The sequence below is a fragment of the Lissotriton helveticus genome, chromosome 3_1 (genome assembly GCF_964261635.1).
Source record: "Lissotriton helveticus chromosome 3_1, aLisHel1.1, whole genome shotgun sequence".
NCBI lineage: Eukaryota > Metazoa > Chordata > Amphibia > Caudata > Salamandridae > Lissotriton > Lissotriton helveticus.
Window position 1 is genome coordinate 679,934,320 of NC_136061.1, and position 18,721 is coordinate 679,953,040.

At 44.1% G+C, this 18,721-nt stretch overlaps 1 protein-coding gene across 1 annotated transcript in view; it reads right to left on the reverse strand.

The window, feature by feature from the left end:
- RORA (RAR related orphan receptor A) overlaps nucleotides 1-18,721 on the reverse strand; it is a 246,692-nt gene that overhangs the window by 82,534 nt on the left and 145,437 nt on the right. Inside the window, exon 2 of the mRNA XM_078680822.1 lies at nucleotides 1,964-2,049. Coding sequence (XP_078536948.1) covers nucleotides 1,964-2,049 — 86 coding nt within the window. The remainder of the gene's footprint in view (nucleotides 1-1,963; nucleotides 2,050-18,721) is intronic.

Sequence of the window (18,721 nt, forward strand, 5' to 3'; positions counted from 1 at the left end):
CATGAAGTCTATAGGGTGTGAGGTAGGTACGATTCCATGAAGTCTATAGGGTGTGAGGTAGGCGCGGTGCAAGTAGTGAAACTGTATAGGCTTAAAACCTGTGTTACTGGCTACTTCCTGTACTTAAGCGCAGGCACAAGTCCATTCCAATCCCATAGAGCTTAAGAGAGGTCAGTGTCCCAGTGGTTATGTACCTTCAGGCGTGTGTTACGCCGGTCTCCCTTCAGCAGAGAGCATAGATGTAAGCTCTTGCCTCTACCGGATCCAGCGTTCAATAAGAGCATCAGCATTTGTGATTCCACCGGTTCTGTTGTGAAAAAGGATAATACCTCAGGAACATTCCAGTATATGTTTGCTAAGTATAAGAACCGTTTCGGATTCAAACCAAGAACTTGCTGCGCCTCTTCAAAGGTAACAAAATGACCCCTCCTGTAACAGATCCCCGATGTCTAGCTGCCCCCTTCCATCCACTGTTGCATGTTCATGATGTTCTGTATCTGCATGAATGGATGCGGGCACCACATAATCTGCATTCTGGCATATGGTGGTCTATGTGGAAACTTGCTTAGTAACCAACTCCCATGCCTCAGTTAGCTGTTGTACAATAAAAGGAAGGTCCCCTGGCACCTGTGAATACATCCAAAGATACAGAGGGAGCTCCGTTTCCTCCACCAAATGATCTCTTTTCCTCCGTCTGCCCCTAATAGCTGCGTATTGTAGAAGTCCTGGTATGCAATTCATCTGGCGATCTGGGAGCCACAGGCATACCCTCTCCTCTGTTGGTTGAGTTTAAGGGTTTCGAGTTTGACTCTACTGTTTTACCAGCCCAGACTTAGGAAATCAGTAGGCTAATTAGTTCCAGGAATTTTGATCATGATATTGTACAGAAAGAGTTCTGCAATTAAAAGAGGCATCACGACAGAAGCACCATTTTACCAAGCGCTATACGCATTACAAAATGATATTGAGTCTGTGAGCCCCTGCAACACTTTGCCCATGTTATAGTTATATTCGTTTTCAGGGGAATGCACTATCTGTAAACCCAAGTATTGAAACACCTGCATCTCCCAGGGGAGTTCCAGGTCAGGAAAGTCCAGTCCCACAGAATTTTAGAACTTCCTTTGCACCTCTGCACAATAGTACTTTAGAACAATGCACGTAATTATTTATAAAACTGCAAAGCACTCCCTAAGGCTAGGAGTCGAGAGTTTGGCTTCAGAAAATTATGGATTTGAGTGCAAGGGTACACAATGGCCTGCTGAGCTAGGCACTTTTTAAACTTCTGAACTGACCTTCTGTGTGTATTTATTCCGCTGCAGTGCTTTGTTCATTCAATAATATGTTCCCTGCTTAGGTAAGTCATTTTGACCTTGATTTCACCTCTTTCTTCCTTAACCACACCCATATGGACTTTGGATATTCATTTTGTTAAAAGAAATGAATCTCTGGACCACTTTACCGAGTTAAACATGATATAGCCACCATGGACAAGGGGTGACAAGACAATGTAGCCTTCCAAAGCTCAGGGATATTAAATCCATTTTCATCCAGGTGGATCAGAGGACCCCAGTAATTCGGAATCTGTTCAGCCAGATACATCAGGAGAATTGCTCTGAATATGATGCAGTAAAATGTTAAGCGTATTCTGTTGTGAGCAGGAGGCTGGAGCAGGTTAATCAGAATAGAGGAGAGATGCTAACACTGACTTCTCAACATAATATGCTTTCTCGCTGACGTATCTTACGGGTTACTGTGCAATGTCAAACTCTGAGCATCTCTTTGTCCCCCCCCCTCCCCTGCCAGGAGCCTACTCTAACTAGCAGTGTATGTTAGGCGTGTGTGAGTCCCTAGATCTCCTGACCTTCAGTGGCACAAACTTTACGTTGAAAGAACCCATTAGCTCTAAGAGATGAAGAAGAAAGCAAAACAGAATCCGATTTCCGAAGAGAACACAGGAGCTCACCTTGCAGCCTTCACACGTAATGACGCCGTAATGGATTCCTGATGATTTGTCTCCGCAGATCTTGCATGGAATAATTTCAATTTGAGCTGAAACAGAAGCACACGGCGGTTAATTACACCTTCTCTTAAACGCCTCATAAAGAGCATTCCCAGATCAGTATTTGTACAGTGAAAACTAATAACCTGCTAAACATCAAACTGCATTAAGTATTCATTGTTGAACCGCGCAGCCCCCCAGGACTCCAGACTAAATTATGGCTGCTCCTTATACAGGAGCTTTCGGGTTATTAAAATGGGCCATTCGAGGAGGCCTAGAGGAGCCCTGAAGAAGGCTGGAATCAGCATTTCAAAGTCAAACACAAACTGGGGACTTGGTGTTGCCGTTAAGGAGAGTCAAATGCTTCGTCCCCAACGCTTTCTTCTGACTGCATGATTTGGAGAGGTCTTCAGGTCAGGCTGGCACAACCCCCTGGACACAATAACGAAGACGCAGCATATTAAACCGGGTGCCACATGCAATCAGACTGCACGAGGTGTGGGACTGTATTGGAATAACTGCTCCCTGAGTCACTTGCCTCAGGCCTTCCATCACTTAAGAGCGACTACACGATGGTTGACTCCCTATGGACGCGCCACCGTGCTCCACGACCAACCTTTTACAACAGAATACGCAGTTGGCTAAGACCACCTTTTACTGGGCTTTGTCACTGCTCAATACCTCGCAAGACTGTAGGGAAAGTAAGCCTGCTCCTTTACAATAGTTATTCTTGCTGAAAGACACAAACACAACAATGGAAAGAATGCTTCATGTTATACAGCTCATTCTAGTTCTTGCCCGGACTTGCCCTTCTTCGACCAACTAACATAAAGCAAGCTAATGTTGCACACACAGCTCAACCTTCCACCATGGAGCTCGGACTCCACACCCCAAGAGGAGCTCTCTGAGCGAGGACAAAGAAGCTCCCTGCACCACAAGTAATGAAGTAACTGGCAATACTACAGAGCCTCTTGCAGGCCAATCTTATGCATAATCACATGTGCCTCAAAGTGGTCAACAATCGCAAGTCTCAATTTATTGTCTGAATTCCAAAGAGGAGAAAGAATTAACTGGTAGGCTGTATCATGTCCGTAGCGTTTGATACACAGACTTTACAAGAAAGTATGTTTGTCTGCAAGTTGCAAGATAGAAGCTGCGGATCTGTCAGCTCACAGGATAGAAGCTGGTTGTCTGTAAGATTCTAAAAAAACGTAGATTTATGACTGTAAGCTGGCAAGAAATGACCTTTGCACCTGCACGCTCCAAATAAGGGAAAGCTTTGGGTATCATCAGCTCCCTCTACACCGCCCAAGGAAAGTGTCAGCAAAAAATAACCAGCTAGACAGAGAGAAGCCAGTGCCTCGAGTACAGAGATTGCAAGTGTGAAGCTGCAGAAGCAGATCATGTGAACATATCCTGAGTGAAAGGCCCGTAGAAACACATAAGACACTGAGAAAAACGCCAAATCTCCCAAAGGGCCACAATGCAGGGGAAAACATTTATTGGAGAGAATATTGCACACCTGCAGCAACTCAACGGCAGAAAAGCCAATCCAACAAAGCAGATTCCAAACAGAGAATGCAAGAGTACAGCAACAAGCCACATCACTGTGGCCAGGTGGCACCAACACTATCAGCACATAAAAGCAGGAGGCCTAGGCCTTTGAGCGACTGGTCACACACACACAAACACACACACACACACACTGCACTACTGCAATATCGACTCTATTATGAGCTAAAAAGGAAGGGTTGAGGACACACTGTGTAATGCAAAAACTAACACCCCTAAGAGGGATGTGGAAGGATTCGCTGCCATCAAAAGGGAGCAATGTAAAGCACATTTACCCAAAATGCAATTGCTAAAAGCCATCACTCTACGAAGCGGGTCTGAAGGGTTGCTGGCAGAGCATTTTTGTTCATTACGGTCACTTCAGTGCCCAACAGCATTGCTCCAGTATAGCAGAAAATATAAGCTTGTGGCCCCCATTTGAGACCGTTACTGCCCTTTATAGAAAATGATGGATCTATTGAAGGCAACTGTAGTGCATCGCTTGCCTCTGCAAAAATTGCAATATGCTTTATGTAGACAATGTCAAAAATCATGTCGAGTGCCAGGAGAAAGAACACTGATGACAACTTATGCAAAAGAACAAAATGAATAAATAGAGACACATGATGGGATCTGGTCTCGCACCATTCGCTATTAGACACTCTAATATTCTGAGCTCCCTCCGGGCCCATGTGTCCCCTCGCCCTATCATCTGCCTATCCATGCTACATGCTCGTGTATTCCAATTTACTTTCCTCCTCCATGTTGGAGTTTCCTATCTTTACCAACCTCCTCTTGTTCAACGATGGCGGCCCCAAATATCCAGCTGTATCTAATCATAATCAGATCACACAACCTTGCTGAGGCAGTACCATAACCGTCAAAGTGCAAACCTGGCTCAGCCAAACATTTAAGACTCATAGCTCTAGGAGTGTAGTGGCTCTCTCTCAACACTGCAGCCATAGCACAAGCGAAAATGAGGGAATGCAACTGTGTTTACAAACCTCTTCACCTGTCGATGTCAATTATCATTGTATACTAAATGTCATGTAACAGCGCTCTAATGTATTGATTTATCCTAATGTACACAGTGGAATAATGATTGCATACTGTCATGCTTGTCGAAATGTATTACTGCGTTATACAGCATTGAAAAACCCAATAAAAATAATTTGAGAAAAAAAGAACATAAAAAACAAATTAACCCCTCTACGGAATCATGGCCAGGTTCCATCGCCTCGGCTCATAGGCAATCCATGATAACATTACCCGCAGAGCAAAAAATTGCGGACATCCGCGCAGAGCAGGAAAACATAGGGTCAATTTGTTGGACTCGCACATTCCGCACACTGAACCGGCACAACATCATGTGTGCTGAAATCTCTCTTGTGTAACCGGTATAGCACTGAATGTCAATCATACAACTACACAATACAAACCATATACAAGCCAAAACACCTCAATCCATGAACCAACATACAGTGCGTAACCCACCTCCCAGTCAGGAGCGTAACAAAGGGACCTGCAGAGCAAGGGGCAACATTTCAAGGGGCCCCAAACTCTTCGAGGGGCTCCATTCAGGCAAAGGCTAATGAATATCTGTGAGATATGTGAGACTCAGGCGCCCTTCATCATATTCTGCAGGGGGGCCCCATCATTTTGCATTACGCCACTGCTCCCAGCCCCATCGCTGGCAGCGTGACACAACCTCCAGAAACTTTACCTTCTCGTGAAATCAATATATTTGGAAATCAACAAAGAGGGCAATATACTAGACAGACCACACATAACACATTCACCTCGCTCCTAACACAACCAACGTAAATTCAAAGATCCAATTACACAGGCACTGAGCACTAAACAACAAAGCAGAATCGTACACTGTGTCCACACTCCAGCACCACCAACAGACTGGCCTAATTGTAGACAAGGAAAAAGTTGATAGTTAATGCGGGTTAACAAAGTTTCCTACTGATTTATTGCATTGGTGCTGGATAAACACACCACAGGAGCCAAAGGCAAGAACACCAAACAATTCACGTTAAAAAAAGTAGACCACACCTATTTATTTTCTAAATGAAAATTACAGTTTTTAACTAACTACCAAGTACCGTACTATTCTTTAATAATCTTGATAGCAAGTCATTGCTAAGCTTAATAACCCTTTATTTGTGGAAAACATAGGTGATTTACAAAACATAAAACTGAAATAAAAATAGGCTTACAATTTTTCTATGATTATGTTTATTTGTTTTTTTTATAAATTGGTGATGTAGAGAAAAGACCATTTCAGAGCTCTTATAAAATATAAACATGATCACATTCCTTTTTGCACAATGTCACACGTGTTATTGTATCCTAAATCTTTGCCCTTGATTCCATATGTCGTCCTCGATATTAGAACTTCAAAAGTGGAAAGATTCTTAAGCAATCTGAGCCTTCCCCGTTTGATGTTTAATTGCATGCCATGAAGGTCTGTTCTTTATTTAATGATACACAAACGAGTACATTGTATACATTCATGCATTTAAAAATAGGTTTATGTGATAACAAAGATATTCACTGTTTTGCATTCGGAGTACACATAGATGTATATGTACACGTGGCTTCGATACAAATACATACATTATATACACATACATATATTCACATCTACACATATATATCTATGTGAATATATATTTTATCTTTGCTGCGACTAAACTATATTAACTTCTACTAATATAAGGTAAAGGCTAGGACAGTGGCGTACGTATTCTGTGGCATCACTTCCTGTGTCATCTCATGTAATATCATTTGGGTTGCCTATAATAATAAGCACTGGCCCCCCAGCAATTGGTAACAAAGCACTTAACTTACAAATTCAGAGACCATAACTGGTTTAAGTTTTGCCCTTGTATAGAGGTGATCAAGTTACGGAAGGCTCAAGCCAGTGCCCTGCCTATGGCTCATCTCAGGGTTCTCTTGGACCCTCACGCCAAAAACAAAGCAAGCTTCCATCATGAGGAAAAAAATTAAAATAAAGGGTTTAAATGTTATGCTAAAGAGAAGACAAAAAGATAGATATCAAGTGGTTGAATTGCATAAAGTGAAATCTAGGCACAATGCAAGTGACTGTCTTCTTAGTTTAATTGTGGTATTGTCATTAGGCCGGGGGCAGGAATGTTTCCAAGTTTACTTCTAATAACTCTCTTTCAATGCAGGGGTTATTCTTATGTACTAAGTTGAAAGGCTTTTGCAAGCTAAAAAATACAATTTTTTTTAACTTTGAAGAGACTTTTTTATATTTTCATACGTAATTTTTTGCATACTGTGCACGCTATTTTCAATGGTCAGCTCGTGCACCGGCTCTTAGAGCCATGCTAGATGCTTGGCTCAGTTCTGGCTCGGCTCTCTGTTAACATGATGGCTCGCTCACCTCTACCCTTCCATAGCTTAATATGTGCCAGTGTTTGCTAGTGCTCAGCCCCGCCGACACCTATTTCTTAAACACCAGCACTTTGACAGTCTTCCGCATGGCAGAGCTGTCTGATTATTTTAAAACGAGCACATTTAATAATAATAATAATAATCCACATTTGTAAAGCGCACAATCACCCGTAAGGGTCTCTAGGCGCTGGGGGCCGTCGGGAAGATTAAGCAAGCTATTGCCCAGAGTCACATGGTGCTGGGCTAACCTGCCGCCGGAGCCGGGGATCGAACCCTGATACCCAGATTCCAGCGTCAGTCGCCCTGGCCGCGGCGCCACACCTCTCCCGTATTTACAGAGCACTTAACAAGTTAATGTTCAATAAAATACACAATACAAGTGCTTCCAGGCGATTTTTGCAGCTTTGGGTGACTTGAAATAGTCCAAAAGGTCCCATTTGTAGAAGTGTGATGGTCAGTGGGTAGTACTCTTGCAGTTCTATTGGGTGCACTGGGTTGAAACTTGCAATAACTCCTGAAAAATCCCTCGGGCCCTGGAGCTGTTTATTTCAGCATTATGACGCATCTCTAGTCAAACATACTTCGATTCCGTGAGCACTTTACCAGAGCAGTGTGTAAAACATATATCATCTGTTAACCCGGGATCCCCGCCCATTTCTCTTGTAGTAAACGAGGCTATTGTGCATTATGCTGCTCTCGGGGCCAAGACGCAAGGCATGACTGATCATACACTGACATTACAATGCACCATTCTGCTTTATAATACGGTTAATCCCCCTTGTTTTCAGCTTCACTGCACCCTTGCTCATGCTCGACCGTCCACGTTGGATAATTCATACAGGCTCCAGAAACACACGCACGTTTACATCAGTGCCAATCCGAGAGCATAGCTCTATTACCCGACGGGAACACCAGAGGGCAGCAAACGTCCAATAATCCTGGCTCACCAGCTCGCTAATCCTGAAAATCACATAGAAAAAAAAAAAAACCACACTGCTCGGTGATCTCTGTAAATGCCTTAACAGGAATTGGAAAGGGCGGGTGCAACGTGAAAGGTTCGTTGTGCAATTCATTGTGCATTACAAGTGAAAACACGCCTTGAACAGAGACAACCATGCCATGGTTCTTTACTGCAGCGTCACCCGTGCCTGGATCCGCATCAGACAAAAGCCCGTCCTCTTTGCAGTCAGCATGATTTGGCAAAGCAACTACGGGCCCATCATAACTCATCATATATTCAGTTATTGCAGCGCAAACTAAAACGTTCTTAAGAGAAGGGGATTGGAGGGTAATGTTTGAAGCGATATAACGTATGAACCAATACACACACAAATAGTAACCAAAAAATGCAGAGCTTAATTTAACCTTCAATGATACCTACCCTGCAATAAAAAACAAAGCAAGCAATGCAAATTCTATTCTAACAAGGGCGAGTAGTGCTGGTTATATAGACATAGATATAGATACATATAGATATAGATATATAGTCTTAATTTATAGTTCGTCAAGTTAATATCGTCAAACACATGCACAGTGTGGCATGAAAATAAAAGCAGTTTTCTGTCCAGGGATTTCAAATGTGTCTAACAAATTTATGTCTGCAATATTGTTTGGAAGCCCCTTCCTGATCGTTTTGGCCAATACATAACCAAAACAAAAAGCAATACATTGGTAAATGTCTGTTAGAAGAATATTTAAAGCCCATTTTTTTATTGTATGGTGCTCCTTTTCCACACTTTGACAATGCAAAGCGTCCTTACAAAGAAAAAAAAGGTAAGTGCGTTTGGCATGTACCTTTAAGAAAAGTGAACTCTGAACACTTGCCTTTATACAGTAAAGGGATTTTTAAATGAATAATACCTTGATGCTAATACTCAGATACCCTTCAGAGACTATGTATAAGAGATATTTAAATAGTGCTTGCCTCTACGTTTGACCAGACTAAGGTAATACAAAGTAACGCAATCACTTTGGATATCAACCATCTGTCTTTCTTACCAGGAGCTTTCAGCTGTGTTAATCATCACGTGAACAAGTTTAATGGTATTTTAGTAGAACGAGCGCCTGGCATTAGCTTGTAATGAAGGGGTACCTTGTCCCTTCCCTGTCCAGTCCCCCGCTCCCTTCTATTGGCCTCCTCTCAGCCTCTGGTTGGCCGATGTTTAACAACGTGAAAACACCCACCACTTTACTAATCTTGTTCTCACCCTCGAGGACCCACACTAAAAAGAAAAGTACCAGACCAGTGAAAATAGTTGTACAAAAGTAGTACAATTATTTAATATTAAGATGATTAATTGTGCAGCTCCAAAAGAAATGGCAAAGAATCCAGAACGCTGCTGTGAGTCTTATCCTGTACATTCCCCACCGCAGCCATATCGTCGGTCACCTGAGAAACCTCCACTGGCTCCCGATCAACAGAAGAATCACTTTCAAGCTCCTCATGCAGGTCAACAAGGCCCCCCACAACATCAGACCTGCATACCTCAACCACCACCACTCCTACTACACTCCCATCAGACACCTTCGCTCCACCGACCTGGCCCTGGCGACTAGCCAACGGATCCGCAAGACCGCAGCAGGAGAAAGACCCTTCTTCCACCTCCCTGCAAACACCTGGAACTCTCTTCCTCCACATCTCAGACAATCACCCTCACTGCCTCAATTCAGGAAAGACCTCAAGACCTGGCTCTTCGACTGAAATGCAGACTCCCCAAGCACCTTGAGAGCCTAAAGCGTGATTAGCCATGCTCTATAAGAATCCTGATTGATTGATATGACATGATCTAACCTGTCGGACACCGCAAGCTTTCACTGGGGTACAAGACTATACTAGCACAGATTAGTCATACTTCAGACACTTACCTGTTGGCTATGAACTGCCGAGAGGAACCTGGAGCAGTAGGACACGCCAGGCTATAGAAAAGTCGGAGAACAGAGGTGGCAAGGAGGGGATGCATCAGGGTCCATCAGAGCCAATGCTGTGCCAGGTCTCTGAATAACCAGAAGGATGAAGCAACAGTTGTACTAGCACAGGCAAGGGCTATGGAATATGTTGAAGTGGCAGAAGGGTTAATGGGCCAATGAAAGCATGGCTTTGCTAACTAGAGTCATATCAGATAAAGCTTTTGTAAAGTACTGTTCCAGCATCAGACACGCATCGCTGAAATACTGAAACTATATTTTAGAGTCACTATTAAAGACAATATCTTAGGCAAAAACTTGGGTAGTAATCAACCACACAGACCCATAGTTGATTTAGAACTAGACATCAAATGGTGGAAAGTTGCATCAAAGTCAACATTAACAGGACTGCTAAAACTCAACTCACTTTAACTTCAGGAGCAAGGGCTTACTGTGCATTTGTACTGCAGGCTGGTCCAGCTGGGTGCATCCTCGAATCAAATGACAAACTCATTCCACACGATGATTTAAAAGTCCAATAAGGAGGGTAAATCCTCAAAGATCATGCGGCTGTGCTTCCAAGCTGTTTCCAGTCAAAGAATACAGAAGACACTGGCTCATATACGCAACACTCCAGGCTTTGCAAGTATCACAAGGAGACCATTGGGCATCTTCATTGGTGCCGCGCATTAGTCAAATATGTGAGACAATCTTTTTGACATGCAACAAAGACTCGATATGTGGATTGAATTCGGAGTTACTCCGCTTTGCGAAGTTTCTAAGAATAATGTTTAATGATGCTTAATGCGAACACAACTCGTAGAAGCTGATTTCCCTGTTAATTGACAACTTCAAGTTTCTCATTTGAACTTTTTTTGTATATGTTTCTTTCTAGAAATGATTTTGAACTGTTATAATTTGAATGAATTTAACAATGAACTAATTAATTAATTATAGGAAAGAACATACAAAGTTTTCTGACTGGCTGACAACAGCTCTATATCAAAAGATAACGTGGGCGGATTTGCCCTCGTTTTGAGGAAAGTCTAACTGCAAGAGTGAAATGCTGGTGTGGCTCATTAAAAACTCAATGGCTCTTGGTTAAGCCTGGCCTGGGTGAAATTTCAATTACGTCAGCGTAATTTCGGGAATTTTGCATTACACTTGGGACGTGAAATCCCCCATATTACACCGTTAAGCCATTTTGCATAACCATGTGTCGTTGGCAGTAAAAAAATTATCACAAATGGCGCAATTCATGGCAATTTCTGGCGCACAAGAACAACATAATGTCAGCGGCTGCTATTCTCAGTGCTCTTGTTTAAATGCTAATTAATTTCTGCCCAGACTAAATGATCTACATTGGCTACACAATACAGAACAGAAAAATACCCCCAAGTTCATCTGAAGATTAACACATGCCAAGTAACATTCGCCACACAAGGTTTAAAAGGCACTCTTCAACTTCATTCTGAGAACAAACCAATTTTTTATGTCTTAAAAAGAGCGTAAAATAACAGAACCTTAGTTCATGTGCCTTATATTGGAACACATACACAATAAAATATAAAGCCAAGTGATTACTTACAAGTTTAAAACGCACTAACTAAGTTGTATGCTATTGCAAAAAATCCAATCTGTTCAGTGTAGGTCTGACATCTCTGTAAGCAATATAGCAACGTGCAGGCAGTATTTGCCGCATAACTATAGTACACCGTTTTTACCGCCAAAAGCTCCAATACGCCGGGTCCATGCTTTTGGTCCAGCGTACTGGGTCTGTGATCCAGTAATCTGCCAGCTTCAACGTACATGGTATTTATGGCTTAAATTCTCATCTAAAAATATATATTTACATACAGTTTGGCCGATACAGTCTGTGTTTTTCCACTAATAAACCTGCCGCAGTGATGCCCTTTTATATTAATGTGCTAAGTAATAACAGCACTGAGGGAGTTTGCCAACACACAACATTCCTGTGCAAAAGCACGCTGTAGGCACAATAGCGCTCTGGAGGTAGTTACTACTGCCAGGAGTAGGCTCGCATCGCGAACAGTCAGTCACTTAGTATTACAACCCTGAGCCTCGTTAAGTCATTTGAACATACTCTTTTTAACCGCATGCGTGCGGGCGGAATTCCGCTCGTACGCTGACTTTTTTAAAAGCGCACTTTACGTGACGAGCTGGGCTCGTCATGAGCGTGCGAGGAGGCTACCTCATGACGAGCCCAGCTCGTCATCAGCGTCGAAGGGGTTAAGACATTTTAGAGCCTCAAAATATCCAGAATCTGTCAATGTTTTTTGTGCATACATCCACCATGTTTTGAGAATTCCGCCAACTGTCTCACAGCTTACAGACAAACATAACCTCCTTCCCCCGCTCTAACACTGTACCCTGATGGTGTCACATAACCCAACACATAATGAACAAACACAGTAATGCATCACAACCAAATGGTGCACTCTGAAGTAGCCTACGTCTTCTACAAATATTCTACTTACTCCACGACTTCTACAAATATTCAAAATAAGACACAAAACCCCCCCCAAATAATTATGCTGGGGGGAAATATGCTGACACCCTGATCCAACCTTGTCTCATGATAATATTGTAAGCAAAATGTCTGGCGTGACTGCTAACGCGCTCTTGATCGACGAGCGTCTGTGGCCCTAGATCTGAATCATGATTCCATCTACACAACCACAGTGGGGCATCAATTCTGCTCCAGAGCCGCCAGGAAAAAAGATCAATACTGGGCGCTAGAGCTTTACACCTGCCCAGCCTCAAGGCTTGCATACTGCACTGCATGCCACCAGCCATGGCACATGGGTACTCCATCTTAACTCCCCTCCTGGATGTCTCAATACACTGCATCCTCTGCTCTGCCACATTGTCACTGTGCTTTGCCCATTGCCTCCTCTTCAGCAACCACCCTCTGCCAATTGCTTCAATCTGCTTTGCTAGAATGTAATTGTAGCTTATATTGTGCCACATTCCACCAGCACGATTCGCGTTGTTGTAGTAGACAGACCAAGCATCAAGAGCCATTACAATGAACCACAAGCAGCCACATTAAAAGTTGCTGGAAGAGTAAACCTAGAAACCCCGAAACATAACAGTGGACAGGGGGAAAGACTAGAAAAACAGCCTCTGGTGTAACTGATGCCAATATCCCAAGGAGTCAAATAATAGAATCAAAACAAACCCCACATGCTGGACCCCACATGGTCAGCGTTTATGATTGTCTTGGGTCAAGCCAACATTGAGAAATTTGAAAACTTGTTCCACCTCCAATATCACCAGACCAGCCAAGCCATGGTTGTGATTGCCTTCATTAATACAAACATGTGACAGACATTATTTGATTAACTGAAAACACTACATCAGCGTTTGGCCAGCTAGGTTTTGTAACCGCCAAGAAATGCCAAAGATACAACAAACACTGTTACATGTCAATCCCTCTCCCTTGCAAAATGGAAAACTAGATTCGTGCTTGCCATTAACTGGGGCTAGTGAATAGAAGCCCATTCACCCAGGGCTACCAAAGCCTCAGTCTACAAAGACAGAGTGGTGCACGGACTCCCTTTCTTTTCAACCATTTTGCATTTTTCTTACACAGCTGTGCTTAATCTTTCTTCTCCACCTTTATGGGTGGGGTGGGGAGAGTGGTAGGGGGTCCATAGTCACGCCCTACTCAACACCCGGTCAAACTAAGTATCTGCAACTCCATACAAGCGTCTTGTTTTTCCCTGCTGCTCTCACTGCGTTTGGTCACCTCCCACTACCTATGCCTCATCACCACAATCATGGTTATTCCCTTTCTCTATCACAGCACTCTTTCAGATGATGCCTGCTCCTCCCTGCACATGCTCCTGCACCCACCAGTCTCACTAGCGCCCTCTCCTTTTCTTTTTGGAAGAAACACTTTACAGTATGGTGGAGGATTGCTGTACTTTACAGCATTGTGAAGGACAACCTGGCACTAATCGCGGGTAGTGTGATTTGGCAAGGGAATTGTTGCTTTTAGTTCTTATCATGCTGACATACTTCTGCACTGTGTCTGCATCGTGTTAGCAATGCTATTGATATGCAATATTTTCTTCAAAAGATGTTTTACAAGCAAAAGTATTGCAAAAATGCAATTAGAAAATTTCAAGTCATTGGCCATGCACAGTGCAACTAGGACACAACCCATATACCTCAGGCAATCAGCAGTGTGGAACCAACACAAACAGCCCTTTCTCCCCCAGAAGCCAAAAAACACCACTAGCCAATCAACTTCAGTCGCAGTAGAGCAGCGAGTTGGAAGCATTATTTTACAATGTCACAACTTTGTCAATGACATGAAGCAACAAGGCCTCCTGGCAAGGGAATCATTTCAATGACCGCCCTCTGGCATCACAGTGTCTCTTGAACAGGCAGTCAGCTCCTATACAATGCATAGAGATTCATCACCGAATGGAATAGGAAAAATGTTATCCATGGCCCTATTTACACCAAGTCCTCTAGCAGCTCAGCCACTACATTCAGTGACCTTCTCTCTTGGTATCATAAAACGTTAATAGAGACAAAAGGAGACGTTACCATTATCCATGAGGCGTGCCCAGCCACAAGCATTCACATAGCTAATTCAAGCACATGCACCTAATAAATCCAAATGGCTCATTCTTGCTTTCTATGGTTGCAACGCTACTGAAGCTTCATAATATTCAATGTCAACTTGTTTGCGAGTATGTTTGCAAGTAAACAGGATAGTAAACTACCCCCAAAGTGCTCTACAACTTGGCTGTTTTCACGAACAGGACCTACTGGCTAGACAGTGGTTTAACTAGGACTCCTGTCGCCTCTTCGAGCGGGCGTCTCAGATCTATTTCACCAATGCGAGCCCAGAAAGAGAGGTGTCATTTACCCTGGTCCACCCATGAGAAGGGTATGGAAGGGTCACCACACCACTACCTTTGAACACTTTACCTAAATGTTAATTTTGTAACCTTCACAGCAGATGTCCATCACAAAAGCAAAACTGAATACGTGAAATATGGAAATATCTGTTAGCTGGTTCTCAAAGTTCTGTGGACTTTATGCACAAACTAGAGAAATGAAAGCTTGCATTTATTTCATTTCATTTAAAAAAGATTTCCAATGTTTCATTATAGATGTTTGTATCCAAAAGTGTGCACCATGTCTAGCATTGTTTACACAAAATAAGATAATATTAAGCAACTATTCATACTACCGCAAGGGCTGGGCATGTTTTTCCGAGTTGCTAAATAAATAGCGACGTTTTGAGTGTAGTTTTATTTAGATCTGACAACATGATCTTTTTTTTAGATATTTCATAAGGATCTAATTACAAGTAACCTTCGCCATAGAGCAGATGTGTGGCCAGACTGTAGTATCTTTGACCCAGGCAAGTTGGATAATCCATCACTTGGCAAGAGTATGAAGCCAACAAGCTCAGCGGGCACAATTCATACTGTGCAAACACTTAAAACGGCACAGGTGTTTGTACTGCCAACCCCTCGTACAAGAACATAACGGAGACTAATGAACAAGGAGAATATGGAGGATCAGTAAATACACTGAACTTTCTTCACATACTAGGCCGCAGTCATGCCTCAGATTCATACTCACCATGCAGAGTGTACTTTAAGTCACACAGGAGCACAAGAGTATCTGTTATTTATGAACTTTCATACTATGGTGAGTAGTTCCTAAAAAAACTCCCTCACAGCCAGTTAGAAGAACAATGCAATTACTTCAACACGGACTTGTATTGATTTTTGGCATTTGAGGGGCACAACAATGTATGCAATCAATCTCATATCAAGGAGAAGAGGTAGGTGTATTCTGAATTAGGACCACAGTCCTGATCATGCTGCTGTACAACAGCTTATAGACAGTAAGATGGCTGCATGACAGACTGCTAGTGGAAGAAGACAGCATGTGGCAGGAAGGCAACACTGTAAGCACAGAACAACAAATGGGCCCATACAGAGACAGATCTTACAGACTTGCTTTGGAATAGCTAGGAGCAGGAGTTACATTGCTTGTATAACGCACTTTTTTTTAACAGAGTTTTATATAGCGCAAACTTCACCCGAAGTTATCGGGTATCAGAGCACTTTACATAGCACCAGTTGAGTTACATGAGGACACATTCATATTTTTTGTTAGACAAAGAGAAATGAAGTGATTTGCCCAGAATCACAGGCTGTTCACCGTCATTGCTGAAACTCAAACCCAGTTCCCCAGATTCGAGGTCGACCGCCCTAGCCGTTAGGCCAACTCCTGTCCCCTGCACATTGTTTTCTTTGAGTGAGAAAAGTCTGAACCTTCCAATCTTAAGTAGCCATTCACACCAGCCCACACAGATTCAGGAAATGTGTTCCTTTCATGCATTCTGCATGTCAAGAGGGCCAGTGCCATAAGAAATTTGAAGAAGTAGGAATTACTTGACTTTCAGAATTGCTTTAAAAGATTTTGACCTGCCAATTTTCATATTCTTGGAATTTTGTCTCAACTGGTTGTTCTGTCATTGTATTACCAACAAATCTTCTTCATGACCATGAAGACTTATCGGTAATAATAAGAATAATTACACAGACAAGGAAATTATCTCCAGCATCCAGTTGCTCCTATGTCCCATCTGACCCCAACCTACAGTTTCCTGTATTCTCGTTTTGAGAGCTCGTGCCCAGCCGAATGCCCATTTTCCTAAGGTGATCGCCCACCATGACAAGTGTAGGAGAGTGGGGTCTGCAATCCCATGGCCACCCCAGATTTTTGCTTTTTGCTTCACTGATTTACGACTTTCCCTGGCTGTGGGCCTGCTAATCAGACCCACAGCCTAGCTGTTCTCTCTCTAAATTACAACCATGTACCTTAGGTGCATTCTACCAATTGGTACTGGGCCACCTTATCAGTCCCTGTACAGCATACCTTAGGTATCCAGGGCATAGGTGTACCCAGGGCCTACCAGGGGCTGAAGCATGTATTATGCCACCCCTGGCTGGCCACCCAAACAGACACAACTGGCTGCACGACAGCTGGGGCAAGGTGGTGTAAACACCCTTTGCTTTAGATATAGTATTCCTATATCTAACCCTAAAATGGACACATATATTCCTATCAGTCACTCCTATGGCAGGCCTTATCAATCCTGAAGGCAGAGTGCTTGGAATTATGTGAGATGGTGCTCTGGCATGATCTGAGCCCGTTTGCAGCTTGCGGAACCAAGTCCAAATAGCTGTTCCATGATAACGCTATACCATATACTCTTAAGTGCATTATAATCCTCGCGGTTAAATGCTAACTTTGGTATAGCTTTATCAAAACATGTCGAGTAAGGTGTCATACGAATTGGAATACTAACCCCTCGCCAATTCTGGCGACGGGGTTAGCATTCCACCCTTCTAGAGGGACACGACATGTATGTAACTGTGAACCCCGGTTAAAGTCAGACATAGCCTCAGCTCCACAAAATGGATGCTGCCACCGAGACACAAGTCTGCCCTCCTGCTGCTGGGAGTCCTTCCAGCAACGGAGGCATGGACAAAGGGTTTCCTGTCAGGGGCGGTGCCAGCACCATCCCAGACAGGATTTTGTGTATTCCAGGTAGGCAGGGCTGAAAGGAAGGTGACTGCAAGTGGCACCCCGGTGCTCACTGTGCATATGCCGGCTCAAACCAGTTCCTGGGGCACACCAGCCCCTGAGCTGGGGAGAGACCGGACAAAGGAGAGGGGTGTAACCACCCCCCTCCTAGTCCCACCCATAGGGCAGGACTTAGTCGCGTGCCAGCCCCTTTTCTTAGGATAAAGGTAGGAGCAGGCCCCCTTCCCAAATTAGATAATCTTGAATCTTGAAACTACTTTCCACGAAAGGAACTCTTGACTCTTCTGAAGACTCTCCCTTGTGGCTAAGGAGTAGCCACCCTGCACCAGCAGGCACCATCGAAGCTCTTGCGGTTTGCTGAAGTCCATCCTCCGGATCAAGACTGCCCAGCTCAACGAGACCCGGTTTTCCCTTCATCTCTGACCTCTCCCTACATCATCCAGCCCAGCTGAGATTCGTGGGTGTGACGAGACCCGTGGGACCGGCCATCTTCAAGACCTGCACGACGCTTCACCAGCACGACCCCCGAGAGACCCTCGAGTAAGTGCATTGGGGTTTGAGAAGCCCTAACCCTGAGCAGCTCTAGCACCGAAGTCCAGCCCCCCAGCCTCCACGAGATCTGCGTGGGGCCCTTCTGCTCTTTGCTGCTCACCGCGTTGTCCGGCCACTTGCCTGCTGGCTTGTAGCCCTCCTGACGATGAACCACGACACTTCCATCGCTGGTCTGGTTGCTCCAGACTGGCCCTTGCTCCCCTCCAACAGAGGAGCACCCTAGACCCTCCTGGTCCACTCCAGACGCCATCTTGAGTCCACCGCGTGGGCTTGACTTTGCCAAGGCTGTTTGCTCCAATCCTGGTTTCAGCAGCGCCGACAGCAGACACCTTCGTGGGACAGCTCGCCCCTCCATCCTGGTCGCCGACAACGCCTCCTGGTCCGAGAGACTGCAGAGCCCAGCGTCGCCCACTCACCTGGTCGAGGTGACTTCATCCGGTGCCACCTTGGTGCCCATCTGATCACTGGCTAGTGATCAAGAACTGAGTCCCCTCTGCTTTCAGGTCATCTTCAACTACGATCCAGGCTTGGATCCCATCGAACTTCATCACTGGTCGCCTGCCAGCAACTTCTTCTTTCAGGCTCCATAGACTGTAACGAGGATTCCCAACGTCTTTTGAACCCTATGCAGCCGCAGCCCCTGGGCTAGGTAACTCGAGCATTTCGGTGCTCCAA